The sequence below is a fragment of the Ursus americanus genome, chromosome 10 (genome assembly GCF_024610735.1).
Source record: "Ursus americanus isolate L20-20 chromosome 10, mUrsAme1.1.p, whole genome shotgun sequence".
In the NCBI taxonomy this organism is placed as follows: domain Eukaryota; kingdom Metazoa; phylum Chordata; class Mammalia; order Carnivora; family Ursidae; genus Ursus; species Ursus americanus.
In genome coordinates this window covers 60,814,620-60,835,525 of record NC_142136.1, presented here as the reverse complement: position 1 = coordinate 60,835,525, position 20,906 = coordinate 60,814,620, and the positions used below count along the sequence as shown (strand labels likewise).

At 33.9% G+C, this 20,906-nt stretch overlaps 1 protein-coding gene across 4 annotated transcripts in view; it reads left to right on the top strand.

The window, feature by feature from the left end:
- The window catches only part of COG6 (component of oligomeric golgi complex 6), an 89,808-nt gene extending 69,807 nt beyond the window's left edge, over window positions 1–20,001 (top strand). For 3 of the 4 annotated variants that reach the window (XM_045796906.2, XM_045796905.2, XM_045796907.2), the window contains exons 18-19: window positions 1,516–1,595; window positions 14,086–20,001. In XM_045796906.2, the coding sequence (XP_045652862.2) occupies window positions 1,516–1,595; window positions 14,086–14,233 (228 nt within the window). In that variant the 3' untranslated portion in view covers window positions 14,234–20,001. Of the gene's footprint in view, window positions 1–1,515; window positions 1,596–9,232; window positions 9,255–14,085 lie in introns of those variants that run through there. The other variant, XM_087865169.1, reaches the window with a different exon arrangement.
- Window positions 20,002–20,906: the final 905 nt, after the last annotated feature.

Sequence of the window (20,906 nt, the reverse complement as noted above, 5' to 3'; positions counted from 1 at the left end):
ACATATGCCCAGTCCATAATATAACCCACAAAATATATTTAAACCCCATTACAAATTATTTTGTGCTAGGTCTTAAACTTCAATAGCAATTAAGTTGAATATCTGCCTCTGTAAAGAAACAGAATCTTGTTTTGTGTGTGGTCCATCATTTTATATATAACCATCTGTTGCCTTCACTCGAATGCTTCAGGGCACTTCAGTTCATCATTTCCCAGACTTGAACTCTTCTAAGTCTTTCCTGCCCCCCACCCCCAGGTTCTTTTCCAAGTTTCCCAACTCAGAAAGTGGTAAGAGCATCCGTCCATTATCATTTCAACACTAACTGCTGCTTCCTAGGCACCGTACTAAGAATTGGGATGAAAACAGACGTGATCTAGTAAGGAGTGTAACTATTACACAGCTAAATAAATATGAAAAGAATACAGTTATGAATTGTGATAATGTTCTGTATTAAATTATACAGATCCAGATCTAGGAGTCAGCCCTGCACCTTGTCACTAACCAAATGCTGATGATTTTACTGTCCAGTTCTCTCAAATATCTCTCCTCTTCTGTTTACCATGTTATTGTCCTTATAGTCTAAGATGCTTCAATAGCTACCTATTGGGTGTCCTTGCATCTACCATTACAATCTTCCCTTCTTGCTGTAGCCAGACATAGCTTCTTAAAGCTTAAATCAGTTTATTCCCCTCCTTCAGTGGTTTCCTAAATGCTCTTACCAATAAGAATTAAAATCCTTTAAAAAAGAGTAGGAGACCTACATGAACTGATCTCTGTTAGCCATTCTCTTTTTCACCTCAAGCCTTCATCCATGCTGTCCCATCCATGCTACCCTTTGAACCCCGCCTACACACGCTCTTACTTAATCTCTATTCATTTCTTAAGATCTCACTTCAAATGTTCTTTCCTCAGATTCTTTTGCCAAACACAGAAACCAGGTCCATCCTCCTGATTCACACTTTTATAGTAATTTGGTGTTTTTCCTTCATAGCATCTAACACAATTTGTAATTCTATATTTACTTACATTATTATTTGTTTACTACCTTTCTCAGTAGATCATAAGCTCTGTGAAGCTAGGGACTGTCCTCTTACGCTCACTGTTACATACACTTTACCTAATACAGTACCTTCCTAATAGTAGCTACTCAATAAATATAGGTTGAATGAATAGATAAATTAACAATTAACAAATAGAGTGGATTTAAGAAAGTAAGATAGACTTGAAATCTGATGACTTTTCTTGTTAATATTGTTACTCAAAAGTTTGGTGAAGGAGATTAGAATGAATGACTTGGATTCAGAATTTTTAAAGTAGCTGTTGCTGATATTGACTACATTAAGAAGTCGACACTTTTAGGGAATTTTAGTTAGAATGTTGAAGCAATAACTCATTTTGATCACAAAGAACTGATTATTTGTACAATGGTGTATTTGCTAAGATTTAACCCTTATAAGTGCGAGTTTATTTGAGATGTCTACTGGCAAACATATGCTCTTTCTCTCATTCATGTAGGTTCAGTTTGATCGTTACCTGTCAGCCCCAGACAGCTTGCTAATGCCACAGCTGAACTTTCTTTTAAGTGCCACGGTGAAGTAAGTATTTTTTTGGTTTCAACTAGTTGGTAAAGATTCATATATTTTTAAAAATATCAAGCACATATCTTAGAAAAAATTTATTTTCAAGAATAGATTTACCGTTGAAGATCTCTAGTTACCAACCTTGTGTTATGCCTGAGCACCCCTAAGAGATCGGACCTGAGACCCTGTTCATATTTATTGCTTGCATGTATACAGCTCCAAAGTCTCTATGTAGTGAATGGTTTATAAAATTAACGTGAATATAATTGGATGTGTATAGCCATAATGCCAAGTTCCCTATATTAACAAACATGTCAGAATGGCATTGAAAATGTCATGGAAGATCAATAATATATTAATTTCGCAGTGCAGATGAATGACTTTATAGACTGTTTTGGATCTGGGGATATATTTTTAATTGTTCAATATCACATATTTATCAGGAATGTGTTCAAGACAAAGAACTATATATTAAAATCTTAGAAAGTTACAGTTAGAAGAGACAGATCATATTGTCTGACTTTCTTGTTTATAAGGAATATATTGACAAATGTAAATTGTCTAAAAGCAGGAAATTAGACAATTAACTCTATGCGTTTTTTTTCTTTCCATTCACCCAGTTCTGTATTAAATGCTTTCTATATAACAGGCAAGGATTAAGATTTAAAAGACATTTGCACTGTCTTCATGGAGATTATAGTCTGTTGGGTCAGTTAGACATGTGGACAAATACTTATATTAAAAAGTACAGTAAGGAAAGAATAATCAAACTTGAAGAAAAAATTTCAGTTATCTGCAAGGATGTAGTGGTACAGAGGTGGCGGTACACTTGTTTTCTGTTGTTCTGGATAGTAGGTCTACAGCAGTAAATAAAGCAAGGAGGCAGCTTTTGGCTCAACATGCAGAAAAGTTTGATACCAATTAGAATTGGCAGGAAATGGGATGGACCATATTAGGTGTAGTTAGAGTGAATGATTTTAATTTGTTTTTTACTTTTATATTTTATTATCCTAAAAGACTTCATATTATCTACATAACTGGAGTTCTAAAGACCCGAGAGATTGTAAAAGAAACTCCATTATGCCATGGCTCAAATTGTTGTGTGTGTTTCTTAAATTATTTTTTTAAATGAATACCTGCAGCTCTTTTAGATTTAATCACATGTTTCAGTCTTAGTATTTGAGTGTTGAGTTGTTTGGGGCATCACTAAATATGAAACATACCATTTTTCTTTTCATAATATGCCAATTGAAGGGAAATTTTAATGTGTTTTATAAAGGATGGTAAGTAGCCCAGATGCCATAGGAGAAAATGGACAGATTTGGCTACAAAACTCTTTAAAGTTTTTGTTTTTGTTTTTGTTTTTTTTCACAGAAAACAACAATATAAACTAAGTTAAAATATAAACAGTAATGTGGAACAATATTTGCAAGTTATGTAACAGACAGGTTATCCTTCATGTATTATCCTTAATATTGAACAAAATCCCACAAATCAGGACAAAACAGTAGAAGAACAGGCATTGTATGTTTGGACAATTCACAGAAGAAATGCAAATGGAAAATAAATATGAGACCATAATAATGAGAACATAGTAATGATCAAAAATGCAAATTAAAACAGCAATGAGAATTTCGGCCTAGCAGATTACTGACAATAAAAAGTTTGTTATTTGCTAATGAAAGGGTCTGGGAAAATGGGCATTATTTCATATGCTGTTGATGAGAATATAAATTAGTACAATCCTTTTAGAGAGCAATTTGACAGCATTCCTCAAAATTTTAAAAGCGTATGTTACATCCTTAGACTCAGGGATACTCTTAATAGATTTTTCCCCATTTCGTAAACTTTAATAATAGTTTAAAGTAAAGTTATAGAACTAGCAGTGGGATTAAGCACTTTCTATGACTCTGTCTAAACTCTTTATCTGTGAGGACTCCTCAGATTTTCTAAAGCTTACGTGATATTTCAAATCAGATGTTTGTCTTCTATTACTGAAGTATTTTAGTTTTCTGTTTACTTTTATTTTATTAACAATAATAATGTAAATTTTGTTGTTTTATTAACAGCCAAATGTACATAGTTTTTGGTATATTTTTTTAAAATCTAAGTTTTTAATTAGTATTTTGTTTTCATAGTATGTACCTAACATCCTGTTATAAATTTTTACTAATATAGTGATATTTAAAAATTGAGATATGTATATAATAATAGGACAACTAAGAGAAATTGGTTACTACCTATTTATCACTATTTTCATTAGAAAATTTCTAAGATATTATTTGCAAAGGATTCTAAAATTAAAATGTAACCTGTGAGTATATTTTCAGAAGAAAAAAATATGATATCAGTTTGGCTACTTATTTTAAAAATTTAAGATTCACCATGAAAGCAGATTCTCTAACTGCTTTTTTTCCCTTTTTTTTTTTATTGATGGCATTTTCTTATTTTCAAAATTAACTTCTGTCCTTATCTCTGCTACTGTATAGGCACAATATTTGATCTTATTTATAAAGCATTTGAGACAATAGGACAGAGCTTTTATTCAGTTAAATTTTGAACCTTTTCAAAATGATAATTCATTTTTAATCAAAATTCATTTTTTATGTCACCAATTTCTTTTCTATTCATATTTTATTTAAAATGTCAATTGTTTCTTTGAAATAGATCTTTGAAATATAAAATATTCTTTTTTAATCTTTTTTAAAATTTTGTTACTGTTCTGCCTTCCTGCACTTTACTATGGTTGCAATACCTCTGGGACAGCTATCACTCTTGTCTCCCTTTTCTTTGTCTTAAAGAGTTTGACTGCCTTTTAAAGGAGATTTTGATTGAATGCCTCAGCCTCGAAATAAACTATTGAATAAATGCCAGGAAGTAAAGTTGTATTGGAAATGAAGAAAAGGGAAAGAAAATAGTTTTAAGGATGTCTTCCTTCCTTTCTTCCTTGGGGTGAATTAGAAGGGTGTGTTCTTTTTTCAGTGCCAAACCCCAGTAGTCACCTTTCAATGGTGTAAATATAGAGATTAGATTACAGAAACCACAGTTAAAAATACATGTTATTCTCAGTGTCTTTACTTGATGATTCAGAATTATTTCTATGAGTAATTTAAGAAATAAAGGAAATTATAGATGCTTCCTAAAGTGAGCATATCAGAAATTGGATGTGATTTGAGAACTCTTTTTCATCTTAGGAAAATAATTTAATAATTAAAAAATAATGCCTTTAAAGGAAATATATTTTTAAAGAGGTAGACAGAATAAATTTTCTTTTTCTTCTTTTCTTTAACTGCCTCCTTTTAAGCCACACATATTAACGATCAGGAATACCTGTATCGGGGTGCCTGGGTGGCACAGTCCTTAAGCGTCGGCCTTCGGCTCAGGGCGTGATCCCGGAGTCCTGGGATCGAGCCCCACATCAGGCTTCTCCTCTGGGAGCCTGCTTCTTCCTCTCCCACTCCCCCTGCTTGTATTCCCTCTCTCGCTGGCTGTCTCTCTCTGTCAAATAAATAAATAAAATCTTTAAAAAAAAAAAGGAATACCTGTATCAATAAAAATAAAGTAGTTTTGGGGGAAAATAGGACTACTAGTGAAAGAACAGTTACTGGAAACCTGTGAGCTGAAAAATAACTGGAGCTTACACAGTGCTTTAGAGACTTCACAAAGTCCAAGCCTTAAAAGCAGAGTTAATTTAGTCCTACAGGAAAGGCTACTTTAGACTCAAAGAAGCTTAAAAACAAACTCTAAAATATCATGCTGATCTTTAACTAAATTAAGTGCCTTCCAGAACAAAACTTAGCACTCTTGAGGATGATAACAAATGCAGATGATCAGCAGTGTAGCATTTATAATGCAATAAAAAAGTACTCAGGTGAAGTAGTAGGAAAATATGAACCAAAACTAGAAAAAAATCTGTCAGTAGAAAAAACTGGCAAATGACAATTTATAGAGCTAGCAGGTAAAGTCTTTAGGACAGCTGTTTACAGTGTGTTCAGGGACTTAAAGGAAAACATTATTATACTGAGAGAAAAAATAAGGAATTTTACAAAATGAGAATTCTGTACCCAAAAAGTATCATATCTAAAATGAAAAATTAACTGAGTAGGCATAACTGTCAGTTGGACACGGAGAGAAAGATCAGGCAGCCTGAAAAGAGTACAGTAGATACCGTCCAAACTGAAGCACAGAAGAAAAAAATGAAATACTAGAAAAAGATGGAGAGTCTTAGTGAATTGTGACATAATAGTAAGCAGTCTAAAGTAGGCATAACTGGAGTGTCATAGTGAGATTGAGTCAGAAAAAATTTAAATAAAACAACTTTTTCCAAATGTGATAGAAAACATGAACCTGTATGGTGACTAAATAATATAATTTAAAAAAACATTAAAAAAAAAGAAAAATCTTAAAAAAAAGAAAAAGAAAAGAAAACATGAACCCACAGACTCAAGAAGTTAAATAACCCAACAGAGAAAAGACTATACCAAGGTACACTATAATCAAATTACTGAAAACCATTAATAAAGAGAAAAATCTTGAAAGCAGCCAGAGGGAAAAAGACATATTGTTAGCAGGGAATAATGGTAAGTATATTACTGACTTCTAGTTAGAGACGGTGCAAACCATAAGACAATAGAATATCATCTTTAAATATCTACTTTGATAGTGTTTTCATCAAAAGTATCTTTCAGACTGAAAGAGCATTAAGTACATTTTGAGATAAACAAAAGCAGAGAGGATTTATCGCCAGTACACTGCACTGTGAGAAATAATAAAAGAAGTCCTTCAGGCTAAAGGAAAAGAATACCAGAAGAAAACTCACAGAGGAATAATGAGCACAGGAAATACTAAATATAAAAGATGTTGATAGTTGACCATTTAAAACAAAAATACAGTGAATTGTGGAATTTTTAACACATAGAAATAAAATTCATGACAACAAATGCACAAAAGATAGAGTGGGAGGAAAGTAAAAATGTACATTTATGATGTTATAAGGTTATTATATAATATTTTTGAAGGTACATTGTGAACCTTGCAGCAAGCTCTTAAATAAAAATTATCTAACATGCCGATAGATAAGATAGAATGCTAAAAAACAATCATATCAAAACAAAGCAGAAAAGGAAAAAGAACAGAAGGGACAAATATAAAAAAAATAGGATGACAGACTTACGTTCAGCCTTATAAATAACTATATTAAACGTGAAAAACTTAACACACTCCAGGTAAAAGGCAGAGCTTCTTAGATTAGGTGAAAATGTGTGGCCCAACTGTCTGCTATCTATTAAGAAATCCACTTTAAATATAAAGATACAGATACTTTAAAAGGATGGTAACAGATATACTGTGCAAATACTAATCATAATAAAGCTAAGGTAGCTATATTACTATCAGAAAAATTAGACTGCAGGACAGATACCAAAGATAAGGAGGGACATTTTACAATAATAATAGAATCAGTTTATGAAGAACATATAATTATCTTAAATATGTGCAACTAATAGCAGAGCTTCAAAAAACAAGCAGTATAAGCTCAAAGAATTGAGGAAGAATAGATACACTGACAATTAAAAGTAGATATTTCAACACTGCTATCTTAGTAGTTGACAGAAAAAGTAGACAAAAATCTAGTATGGTGTAGAAAACCGAACAATGCCACTAATCAGCTCAACCTCTACTAGAGAGATACCACACACAACTATAGAAGGGAACATTCTTTTCAAGTGCATATGAAACATTCACCAAGCTAATCTAAGAATGAGCAAAAAAGAACTGAAAAAGTATAATCCATTAGTGAATATTCCCATCTATGAGCATGGTATGCTTATTTATTCAGATCTTTTAGAATTTTCAATAAAGTTTTGTAATTTCCTCATATAATCTTCTCTATATATTAACAGGTTTATTCCTAGGAAATAATTCTGTGACCGTGATAAGATCTTTTATTTTCCATTACCTGTTCTAATTAGATAATGCTGGTATATAGGAAACATACTAAATTTTGTATGATAATTTTGAATCTGGCCAAGCAACTAAACTCTATTTTAGTTCTATTAGCTTATCAATTGTTTAGTTTTGGGTAAAGACATCTAAGAACAATGAGTTTCATTAATTTTTTCAGTATTTATAACGAAATTCATTATATTGGTTAAGAGCTCCAATGTAATAGTGAATGTGCATATCTTATTTTGAACTTTAATGAAAATGTTTCTGATATTTCATCATTAAGTGTGATGTTTGCTGTAGATTTTCAGTGTTCCAGCATAGTCACATAGTATTCTTCTCAAACTGGTTATGTGATATAGTTAAACCAATAAATTCAATATAACTTCAATCAAAATTCCCATGGAACCACTTCATTAAATGTTTATCTAGAAAAAAGTATGTGAGAGGAAACTAGTTATTTTTGAACATCTTCACAGTTACCATGTGGTCCAAGGGAGTGTCATCTGTGTGTGTGCTATCACATTAGCTTCTGAACTGTTCTGTTTTCACCCTTGCCCCACCCCAACCCCTACAATGTAAAATCTGAATACCTCAGCAAGATTGATCCATTAACTTCACTTAATCCTCCCAGTGAGTCCATGATTTATGATTTCCTCTTTATAGAAGAGGACATTGCTTAGAAAGGTTAAGTAATTGAACCAAGGGCAAGCAATTAGTAAGAAGCAGAGCCAAGATTTGAATCCAGTATTTCTGATTCCAAAACCTGTTCTGTTTAACACTGGAATGGACTGTATTTTTATTAGTCCTTTCTATGTTGAGATTATATTATTTTATTATTTTTAAAGGAAGCTGAAAAATGTTTGCATGATAGGTAACACTTATATGAGATTTGTGGGCATGGTGTTATGTAAAATATGCTTTTTTAAAAAAGATTTTATTTTTTAAAATAATCTCTACACCCAGCGTGTGGCTCGAACTCACAATCCCAAGACCAAGAGTCGCATGATCTTCCGACTGAGCCAACCAGGTGCCCCTCAGATATACTTTAATTTTACAGTGAGTGACAGGAAACTGACCTGGGATGAAAATTGACTTGACCCATTGTGACGCCTTTGATGTTTGTATTATGTTAAAAGAAAAATTCTTTAACCCATGTATTATTTATAAATATATTATCATCTTTTCTTTTTAGTTTTTCAGGCTTAAACCGTTAATGACTTCTTCTCTCCTGTGATGCATTTGATTGCACTCTTAACTGTGGTTCTGTAATAAAGCTCAATTTTAGTGATCACAGAGCCTGAATGTTGAAATAAGCTATTTTTAGAGTTGCTGGGTTTATGGTAATGATGAAAGTTGTGTCATGTTGTTATGGCAACCAAAATCCTAAAGTACTGATTAATGACAAGCTCACTGATTCTGGAAGTAAGCTGTTCATTTCTTATCACAGCTAAATGCTTTAAATAATTGTTTAAAATGTTTTGTGAACATGTTTTAAAATGGACGATATCTCCATTTAGTTATATATTAGTCTTTATTAGTATTTTTAAGATTTATAATACTAAATTTTTAGGACATGGCGATGTTTATAACTGGACAAATTGATTTCTTAATGCATGGTATTCTGATACATAAGAAAAGTATTGCCCTTCTGTACTATTTTATAACATCCTCATCTTCTCCTCCAATTTCTTTTTTCTTTTTTCCAGTAGTTGATTAACTACATGACTGTTATCCTTGATACATGATACACTGGTATAGCAAACTACCTTCTAAAAGTAAGAAAGACTTTCTGAAACTTGGAAATAGGGCACATCGGGTTTGGGAGAGCAGTGTATCCTTTCTGTGTCACACTGAAGCGTTGTTAACAGGCCCTTCAGGATTTATTTAATTATTTGGGGGGATGTTTCATAGTTCGATGCTCTCCTTATTGTTTATTAAAGGCCCCATGCTTCCTCATGTCCTGTGTATTTTTTTGCTCCATGGGACATTCACCTGTTCTGTGTCTAACCTGTTTTATTCTAACCTTCCTTTCCAAATGCCTGTACATGACCAGTTCCTCAAAACGTTCTGTGAACTGGCTTTACCATCTTAATAGTTTCCTCATGAAGAAGTTATTAAATTTTTGACATTCTTTCATTCTTTATTTGTATGAGTCATGTTTTATTTTTTGAAAGTTCTATTTGCACTATGAGGATTATTAAACTGTCGAAAGACCAACAGAGCACCGCCTAATAAATTACTACCAATGAGATTTTCATGGTAGTAAAGAGACCAAGAAAGTTAATGGTCTAATTTTATAGATATCATAGCTTACATTCAATTTTTTTTCCCTTTCAACTGGCCTTTTTGCATATTCTTTGGTCATGTGAAAAGCAGAACCTATCTTTAGATTTTAACTGACAAATAATTCTAAGCAGTGTCTACAATAGCCAAACTATGGAAAGAGCCCAGATGTCCATCAACAGTTGAATGGATAAAGAAGATGTGATACACGCGCACGCCTGGATGCGCACACACACACACACACACACACACGCACTGGAATATTACTCAGCCAGCAAAAAAATATGAAATTTTACCATTTGCAACAATGTGGATAGAACTAGAGGGTATTATGCTATAAACAAAATAAGTCAATCAGAGAAAGACAATTATCATATGATATCACTCATATGTGGAATTTAAGAAACAAAACAGGATCATAGGGGAAGGGAGGGAAAAATAAAATACGACAAAATCAGAGAGGGAGACAAACCATAAGAGACTTTTAAGTCTAGTAAACAAACTGAGGGTTGCTGGAGGGGGGATGGGTAAGGGATGGGGTAACAGGGTGATGGGCGTTAGGAGGGCACATGACACAGTGAGCACTGGGTGTTATATACAACTGATGAATCACTGAACTCTACCTCTGAAACTAATAATACACTACATGTTAATTAATTGAATTAAAATTAAAAAAAATAATTCTGAAAGTACTCTCCATCCACCAGCTGTGTCCTCAGCTGTGATTGATCAGAATACAGTGTGTAGGTGTGAGGTGGCTGCCCATGCTAGCACCAGTGCTCTGCATACACCACTAAAAAACAATATTGCTTTTTTCCTATCTGTACACGAGTTGATAAGCCCATTCCAGGTTTTCAGAAGCACATGACTGACATGATTTGTTGGCGAGTTTGTATTTAGTTAGAGAATACCTGAAACTTCCCTTTTGAACATTGATTATTTGTTACCATAATGATTCATTATTATTTGAGACTCTGTATTTCTTAAATGATGTTAGTTAATAATTTGGTCCAAGACACCAGGCAGGCAGACAGACAGATATACAGATACATGCATATACTTTTTAAGATAAAAGATACATACTAATTGCATAGTAATTAACACTATAAATAAAAAGGAGGGGATAGTAAAATGGCAAGAAAGTAAAACTTTTAACACCTCAGATTTGTATATTAAAGTAAAAATATATACAAATAACTGATATGCTTATTATAAATCATTATTTAAGGAATCCAATTCCCCAAAATAACATGCGTGTATGTTTATATATGTGTATGCGTGCATGTGATGTATGCATATGTATGTATGTATGTATGTGTATAAATAGGCACGTAGAGGGTTTTTTTTTTTAAATAGCAGATCATTAAAATGCCCTTAATCCAATGGAATAATTTAAGAGCTAAAAGTACCCTATAAATATTATCAAGCTCAATATTTTGCCTTATTGTAGTGAATTAGTTCTAGAAAGGCTGAATTACTTGTTCAAGGCAAAGTAATAAGTGGCAGAGCTCCAACTAGAGTCAAGGTCTTCTGACAGTAGTGTCCATCACCGTACCATTTGATCTCTACTATACATCGTTCATTAGAAAAGAATTACTGAACGTGAGTGTGTGGACCCATACCTGGCTTTGGTAGTGGTAGTGAACTCTTATATTGGTTCGGAAGTGTGGAAGATCATTATCAGTCACAGTTCTTGCGCTTTACAGTTTGGATTTGACTCAGATTCACTTTGGAGAATCTCTCTTCCCATTGCCTTTCTCCCCTGGTTGGCTTTAGCAGTTAGCTGACAGGCCAGGAGGAACAGTTCTTTCCCCTTTCTTTATTCACCCCACTACATGAAAGACTTCTTTTCTCCGTGAGCTTCGGTATCTTTTATCTTGTTCTGCACAGCCGTGTTCATTTTTTAATCCCTTCCCTATCTTGGTAGCTTCCTAAACTGAGGAACAGAATGAGAAACCCTGTACTATCGAACACCAACTTTGAAAGTAAATTATGAACTCTTATTCATATTATTGGCTTGATTTTATTTATTTATGTCTTAGCAGTATTGCTTTGTTCTGGTTTTCTCCATTGCGGATTTATAATGACTTTTCTGATGCATTGTGAGTTGTAGACATTTGTAAGCTAGTTTAGCTTATAAACAGAAGCTTGCCCTGGGTTACAACTAAACTCCAATAAATTTAAAATTTTTCATCATTTGGACTTGGGAATAAAATTTAAAATTTATTCAGATTTTTCAGCAACTCATTCTACATTTACCAGTTACTCTGGATTTTTAAAAATTATATTTAATATATGGTACAATTACCATATTCTGATTTTAAACTTCTTGTGAGAGGGAATAGCCTTGTCTCTCTGTATTCTTTATGTAGTATAAAGATTGCGTATAGATTTTAGAGTATGAGGCATAAGCAATGGATGCTTTATACACCCCCCCAAAATCAATCTGTCTTACTGCTTTGAGTAAAGAATGAAAAACACTATGTCTGAAATTCATAATTTGACTTGTTGCAAAATGGACATCAAATGTGTATTTAACAGATTTTTAAAATATCAGTTTATAGTATTTTTCACCAATTTCATGTATGGAAAATAATTTTGCATCATACTGATGCATTTATTATTGTGTTCAGTTAATTATAGGAAGGATCACTAATAGATCAAAAATATCTCAAAGGATCACCTGGTTAAGTAGATTTCCAAACCAGTTTCTGCCATCCTCCCTTCCAGTGAAAAGGTAGGATAGCCAGTAGCATTAGTCCACTCTGCTCAGAGAATTTCCTCAGTGTAACTGCCTTCTACCCACTCTCATTTTGAAAGCTTTAGTAGTTTGGGGAAATGTCAAGTCGTTTCACCTCACCAAGAGTTTGAGACCCCATCAGAACACGGTGCTGATGATCCTAGGTCATTAGTGTACTTCCCTCCTCATTCCATCCAGTTAACCTTATACTTTCTTAGACCACAGATACATGTTTCTACAGATAGTCTTCCAAGTATCATTTTGGTCATGGACATTCCAAAATGGAATAATTATTTCTAGCTCTGAGGATCAGGGAATGAGAGAGTACATTTTTACTGAGAATTAAGGGCATTTGAGGGTGAGAGAGAGAGAAAAGCGCCCTGGGCAAATGGAGGAATAGAGCAGAGGAATTCAGGTGAACAAGAGCAGGACAGAATAATCAGGAGTTATGTCAGACCTCAGGATTAGCGTTGTGATATGGAAGGTATTATAAAGGATTCTAAATGACAGGACGAGGGATTTTGACTTCTCGGAAACTGGAGACACTCCTTGAAGGAAGGCCCTGGGTGAGGGAGAGACAAGATAATAGGTATGCTTTAGAAAGATTAATCTAACAGCAGTGCTTATAATAGATTGAATGTGGAAGAGACTAGAAAGGGGGAAGACCAGATAGGAGCTTTTTTCTGTACTCCATATAAGAGTTCGTTAGGGTCTGAACTGAGGTGACGCAACATGGTTATGCCACTGACGGAAATAAACAACAAAAAAGTAGGTTTGGGAGTGAAGCTTGAAAGACACATTTAAATTTAGTTGTAAAAATTAGAAAAGATAGTGTTTTTATCTCTAGGCATAGTGACACATGAATAGAAGTAGCTGAGGATGACAAGAAGTAAATGTCATGAGAACATGGAGGCAGTTAATGGAGACATTATGAACCCAGTGCTGTTTTTTCTAGCCAGATCTTTAAAATTTTGCTTCAGTTCATTTGAAACTTTTTATTCTTTTATGTGCATATATAGAAATGCTTTTTGTGGAAAATGCTGACTTGTTGGAGGCAAGTGTCCCATTATTTTAACCTGGTAACATAAATAGATGAGAAATCTAAAATGCAATTACTGGTGTAGGAGCTGTAGCTGAAAGGATGGTTTACTGTAAGTTATTCTGAGATTCAAAGTGTTGATAAATAGAATGATGATAAGCCTCTTTCTTTAACATTACTGTGTTGTCAGGCACGTTCGCAAAATCAGGACCTTGATGGTAGGTCACAGTTTCTGGTTTTTGTCTAGTAATCCTAAAGGTACAACTGTGGACAAAACACAGCCCCTCCCTTCTGCAACAATAAACAAATAATGAATATAAAAAGTATGTTTGATCCCCAAACCAAAGTAACTTGTGTAGTTGTACAGTGATTTTTTTATAGTATGTATGTGGCAGTTATGAAAATGAAATGTGTTGGTTCAAATATGAAGTTTCTTAGAATTCTTAGTGAGTTTTATTTTCGGATTGTGAGTTCACATACTGTTTGTTTATCAATAGGGAGCAGATCATAAAACAGTCTACAGAATTAGTCTGCAGAGCCTACGGTGAAGTGTATGCTGCTGTGATGAACCCAGTCAACGAATACAAAGATCCGGAGAGCATCCTCCACCGCTCGCCGCAGCAAGTGCAGACACTTCTCTCCTGATAATCTTATTTGAATGTGTTAGCAAAATATTGCATCCCTAAAACTCTAAAGGTTTTCGTGTTCTTTAGTCTGTTAATCTTCACTTTGAGATTTGATGGTTACGATTTTTTTTTTGTATCATAACATTGTTGGTCCCAATAACTTCTTTTCTTTGATCACAGTAACATGGACATGAGTCATGTAATCTCAAGCTGAGTTAGTGCTGCTCTGTGTTTGCTCCTTACGTAGCGATGCTGAGTTCTCTGCGAGCCACCTCCCCAGTGCTACAGTTTTCTAGAATATAAACATATGGGGGAAAGTCATATGAAAGGTTTGAGGGAGTTTTCTTTACAACATTAGTTCCAAATTAATCATACATAAAAAATTTGTCTCAACTTCAGAACTAGTACAAAGATGGGACATACCATCTCCCTACCTAAAATGAAGTTGCTTTCTTATTATTCATGTGAGTAGACATATTTAAACTGAGGAGCAGAAATACACCCTTAGCAAAAAGTGGGAAAAGAGAGAGAGAAAAATAATTAAAAATTAAAACAGGGTGGATTTCACCCTGTGTAAACCCCGGACTGAATTCAAGGTGAAGTTCAGCACTTCAAAAGGATTTTAGGTATGTAGACACCCTGTGCTGCATGTAAGTCTGGTGTTTAGTGATAGATATTTTTTACATAGTGTGACCTCTAAATCCAACCAACTACAGATTTTATCTGGTGTTCAAACCAAAGAAATAATGATCTACTCTCACACCAGAGGAAAAATACTGAGTAGCAATTGCTCACTGACAGTATCTGTCCCCCTGGTGGCCCCTCACAAAGAATGATTTGGGTTCTGACTTTAGAACTTTACCTCTGAGGAAGATTCAGAATCACTGTGTTTTTCCCAAAAAAAAAAAAAAAAAAAAAAAAAAGATCTCAGTGTGTTTGATGTGACTTTACTTTGTTGGTAAGATTTCAAGGATGATTCTTATTAGCAAAATATCTTAATTTCTGATAAAACTATAAAAAGAGGTGAGTCCCTAAATTATAAATGAGAAAACTGAGGCATAAGGAAAAACTGGACAAGGCTAAAATATTTTGCAAAGTAGTAAGATAAAATTAATATTATGTAACATATAATGTATAATGCATTATTATTTACAGAACATGGCCTGTTCATGTATCTGAAATTTATAATTGTTTATATTAATATGATTCTTTTGGAGTAAGAGCAGTTATTTATCACCTCTTTTGGTGTAAATCTGTGCTTTTAGTCTTTTTCCTTCAATGAGTATGTGTGATATATATAAAAGATAGAAAATAAAGTATAAAAAAATCAAGAGCTTAAATTTTATATAATTTATTTCTACAATAAAAAAAGATTGCTACCTTATCATTAATGAATCCCTGTGTTTTCTAGAAAAAAAGTGTATTTGGCTTTTTACACATTTTCTCAAAATATTAAAGCTATTTCTAGAACAGTGATAATTGAAGTATATTTTCATACATCTCATCAATATGTTTTTAGAAAATGTACTAATAGAAAAGGAAGTACAATATAGGGCCAAATTGAAATAACCAGTGGAAGACTGATGAGCAGTATGTGTTATCACTATTCTCTTGAGTACTAAGTGAAAATAAAAGATTATAAGTGCTACGTCATGGACACAACACTTATATTTGCTATATCCTTCCTGGTTTGCGTTTTGAGCCGTTTTGATGTGGTGTGAGTATAACCTTAGAGAATACATGTTGGCCTTTTCTCAGAAAAAGTTATTTGCCTTGCAAAAACCTCTGGTTGAATTCTTCTGTTTCTTTCTTTGCACCTGACTTGAACAGATGAATGTTATCTGAGAAAAATCACATAAATGGACTGAATGACTTTTTAAATTCATGATCACAGTCTTCAAATGGCACTCAATATTGCTTTGTAGTTCTACTCTGTCTCTTAGCCAACCTCACCTCTCCACTTTTCAAGATGACTTTTCCGTCCTCGCTCTCAGTTAATGACCCTTATAATTTATAGAGAAAATAGAAGCTGTTAGATTAATCTCCCTTATTTTCCCACCTTCAAATACTGCACTCATCTTCTCCATTTTTCCTGTAGAAATGGCAAAAATGATGGTAAAATTATAATTTAAAGTCATAATTTTACAAAAATTTTAAGTATCTTTTCTGGAGTTGAAAATTATATAATAACAGATTTAAAAATTCACTGTAGGAGTCCAACAGATTTGAACAGTTAGTAAAAAGAATCTTCAGATTTGAAGTTAGGCCAATGGAGATTATCTAGTCTGAGGAACAGAAAGAAAAAAGGAAAAAAAAAAAAAGAAAGAAAAAAGGTTGAAAGTGAACGGTGCCTCAGAGACCTGCAGGATATTATCAACAATATTCACACAATGGGTGTTTCAGAAGGAAAAGAGTAGGGGAAAGGGGACCAAAAGAGTATTTGAAGAAATATTTGTAGGAAACTTTACAAGTTTGTTGAGAAGTTTAATATACACATTTAAGAAGTTAACCAAGGCCACACGAAGATACACACTAAGACACATCCCAAATTATCAAAAGCCAAAGACTAAGAGAGGGACTTGAAAGCAGTGAGGAAGGGAACTCATCATGTACATGTGATTTACAATAAGGTTATCAGGATTCTCATCAGAAACCATAGAGGCCAGAAAGCATTAGATGATACGTTCAAGTATCTGGAAGAACAAAACTGTTAACTTAGAATTCTGTAGCCAGCAAAACTGCCTGTGAAAATACAGACAAAATTAAGACAGTTCAGGATAAACAAAAACTATCACACCTGCCTTAAAGGAATGTTAAAGCTAGTCCTTGTGGCTGAGGGGCACCTGGGTGGCTCAGTTGGTAGGCATCTGCCTTTGGCTCAGGTCATGATCCCAAGGTCCTGGGATGGAGCCCTGAGTTGGGCTCCCTGCTCAGTGGGAAGCCTCCTTCTCCCTCTCTTTCTCCTGCTCCCCCTGCTTATGCACTTTCTCTCTCTCTCTAATAAATAAACCTTCCAAAAAAATAAGAAGTAGTCCTTGCGGCTGACATGAAAGTATACTAGAGGGTCACTTGAATCGACAAAGAAGTAAAGAATAGCAAGGAAATAGAGGACTCAGGCAACACGTGTGTAAACCAGCTAGACCTAATAGACATCTACGGAACACCACCCAACTTCTCAAGTCCACATGCTGCATTCTCCAGGGCAGACCATATGTTAGGCCACAATTCAAGTCTCAGTAAATTTAAAAAGACTGAAATCATAGAAAGTATCTTTTCCAACTACAGCGGCACAAAATTAGAAACCAATAACAAAAGGAAAATAAATAAATATGGAGATTAAACAATATACTCTTAAATAACCAGTGGGTTAAAAAGGAAATAACAAAGGACATTAGAGAAAACTTTGAGATGAATGAAAGTTTGGTGTAAAACAGCATACCAGTACTTCTGATATGCAACAAAAACAGTGCTCAAAAGAAAATAGATAGCCCACAGTAAAGAAATAAATTAACCTAACCCTACACCCTAAAAAAACTAGGAAAAAAAGCAAACTAAAAGCAAGAAGAAGGAAATAATAAAGATTATGGCAGACAGAGAGAAAATATAGAATAGAAAAATAGTGTTGTCTCAATGAATGGGTATGCTAGCCATTCTGTAACGCATGTACAGATGCATTTGAATGTACGTGTAAAAAAGTTTGGAAAATTGTTTCTTGTATGGCATGTTCAGAAGAGTGTTATTTCTGAGAACGTATGTGCTGATCATAATATAATGCGTGCAGGCAAGGGTTTAAAGAAACATGTAAGATGAAACAAAAAGGATAACAGAATACTACAAATTGTACATCAATAATTAGATAATATGGATCAAATGGACAAATACAGAAAAACACAAAACTGACTCAGAAGAAAGAGAAAATCTGAATAGACCTATAGCAAAGAGATTGATTCATACTCAATTTGATTGCTAGAGTCAAAACAATTCCAATTGTTAAAAAGCCCGTACCAAATGGCTTCACCGATGACTTCTAGCAAATATTTAAAGAATTAACACTAATCCTTATCAAAGTCTTCCAAAAAATAAAACAGAGGGAACACATCCGAACTTGTTCAATGAGGCCAGTATGTGTTACTGGTATAATTAAACCAGAAAAAGCAACATAAGAAAATCATAGTCCAATATCCCTTATGAGTATGAATGCAAAATCCTCAACAAAATACTAACAAGAAAATCGAGCAACATATTAAAGGATTATATGCTAGGACTAAGTAAGTTTGTCCCAGGAATGCAAGACCAGTTTCACACATGAAAGTCAATCAATGTACTACACCGTATTAATAGAATAAATAACAAACATGATTACCTCAAAAGATGCAGGGAAAGCGTTTGATAGAACAAAAAGCACCCAACAAATTAGGAATAGAAGGGAATTTCCTTGAACTGATTAAGGACCGTTATGAAAAACTCACATCTAACTTTATACTGAAAACTTTCCCCCCTAAAATTATGAATAAGATAAGGTTGTACCCTCTTGCCACTTCTATTCCACATTGTACTAGAAATTATACCCAAAGAAATTAGGTAAGACTAAATAGAAAACACTCAGATTGGAAAGGAAGAAGTAAAAGTATGTCCTTTTGAAGATGGTATGAGCATGCATATCTGTTACATCGATCTATCTATATATATGGTCATATATATATTAGAACTAATAAACAAGTATAGCAACATTGCAGTATGTAGACCGGTATGCAAAAATCTGTTGTATTGCTATACACTAGTAATGAACAATCTGAAAAAGTAAGAAAACAATTCCATTTACAGTAGCACCAAAAAGAATAAAATACTTAGGAACAGATTAAACCAAGGAAGTGAAATACTTTTCCACTGCAAACTACAAAACACGGTTGAAAGAAATTAAAGATGGTCTAAGTAGATGGAAAGACATTTCATGTTCATGGATGAAAGACTCAATATCGTTAACATGGCAATATTCCCCAAACTTATCCGTAGATTCAATGCAGTCCCTATCAAAATGTCTTTTGCCTTTTTTTTTTTTTTTTGGTCCAGAAATAGACAAACTGATCCCAAAATTTATATGGACATATAGGAAACCATGAATAACCTAAACAATCTTGAATCTTCCCAATGTCAAAACTTACTACAATTCCACAGTAATCAAAACAGTGTGATACTGGCATAAGAATAGGCATCAATGGGATACCATTTAGAGTTCAGAAGTTAACTCATACATCTATTGTCAACTGATTTTTTACAAAGTTGCCAACACTGTCAATGGGGAGAGAACAATCTTTTTAGCAAATGGCACCAGAACAACTTGAAATCCACATGCAGAAAGATTGCAGTTGGGGGTGTCTGGCTGACTCAGTCAGTGAAGCGTGTGACTCTTGATCTCGGGGCTGTGGGGTTGAGCCCCATGTTGGCTGCAGAAATTACTTAAAATCTTAAAAAAAAAAAAAAAAAAGACTGAAGTTGGACCATATTCATGACGTATATAAAAATTAACTCAAAATGGGTCAAAGATCTCAATGTAAAAGTTAAAAACTATAGGGGCGCCTGGGTGGCACAGCGGTTAAGCGTCTGCCTTCGGCTCAGGGCGTGATCCCGGCGTTATGGGATCGAGCCCCACATCAGGCTCCTATGCTATGGGCCTGCTTCTTCCTCTCCCACTCCCCCTGCGTGTGTTCCCTCTCTCGCTGGCTGTCTCTATCTCTGTCAAATAAATAAATAAATAAAATCTTTAAAAAAAAAAAAAAAACTATAGAACTCTCAGGAAGAAACATAGGTGTAAATCTTTGTGACCTTGTATTAGGCAACAAGTTTTCACCTTTTATACAATATAAATTTTAAAATAAATATTAAGATGCAGAGTCACATAATAATGTTGAATACTTGGAGGTCAGCTTATTTTTCCTATTTAGTTAAATAAACTGTTTAGATAAGATTATAAATACATAGGTCTACATATGGTTACTTTAGGGCTATAAACGTACTTAAGCAAAATTATCTTGGAAATATGTATTTATTTCTCCTTAGAATGTGCTTTTGGAGATAGATGATGTAATTACGTATTTTCACATCCACCCATGAAATGACTGTAAATTGGCTAAGAAACAAATATAATGATCACTTAATAACAGCATGCTCGTCTATCAAATCCAACTAACATTAATGTTAAAAATAGGGGCGCCTAGGTGGCGCAGTCGTTAAGCATCTGCCTTCGGCTCAGGGTGTGATCCCGGCATTCTGGGATCGAGTCCCACATCGGGCTCCTCTGCTGGGAGCCTGCTTCTTCCTCTCCCACTCCCCCTGCTTGTGTTCCCTCTCTCGCTGGCTGTCTCTCTGTCACATAAATAAATAAAATCTTTTAAAAAAATTAAAAAATAAATAAATAAAAACTTTCCTAGCACCGATAATTTAATAAGTAAAAATAAATAGTACTACGCTTATGAAAATAAGGGAAAATTGTTGGTAGGGCCGAAAATATCCATATGAAATATTTGCTTGCTTTGAGAGGATATATATATATAGTTTGCCAAAGTGTTTTTTCATTGTGTATTTTAAACAGTTAAAGTCCCAGCCAATCTAGGATTTCCAAAGTTAATAGCTTTGCTACCAGGAAATTAATTTACTTGAATATTCTCTTTATTTCCACCACTGTCAAGATCTGA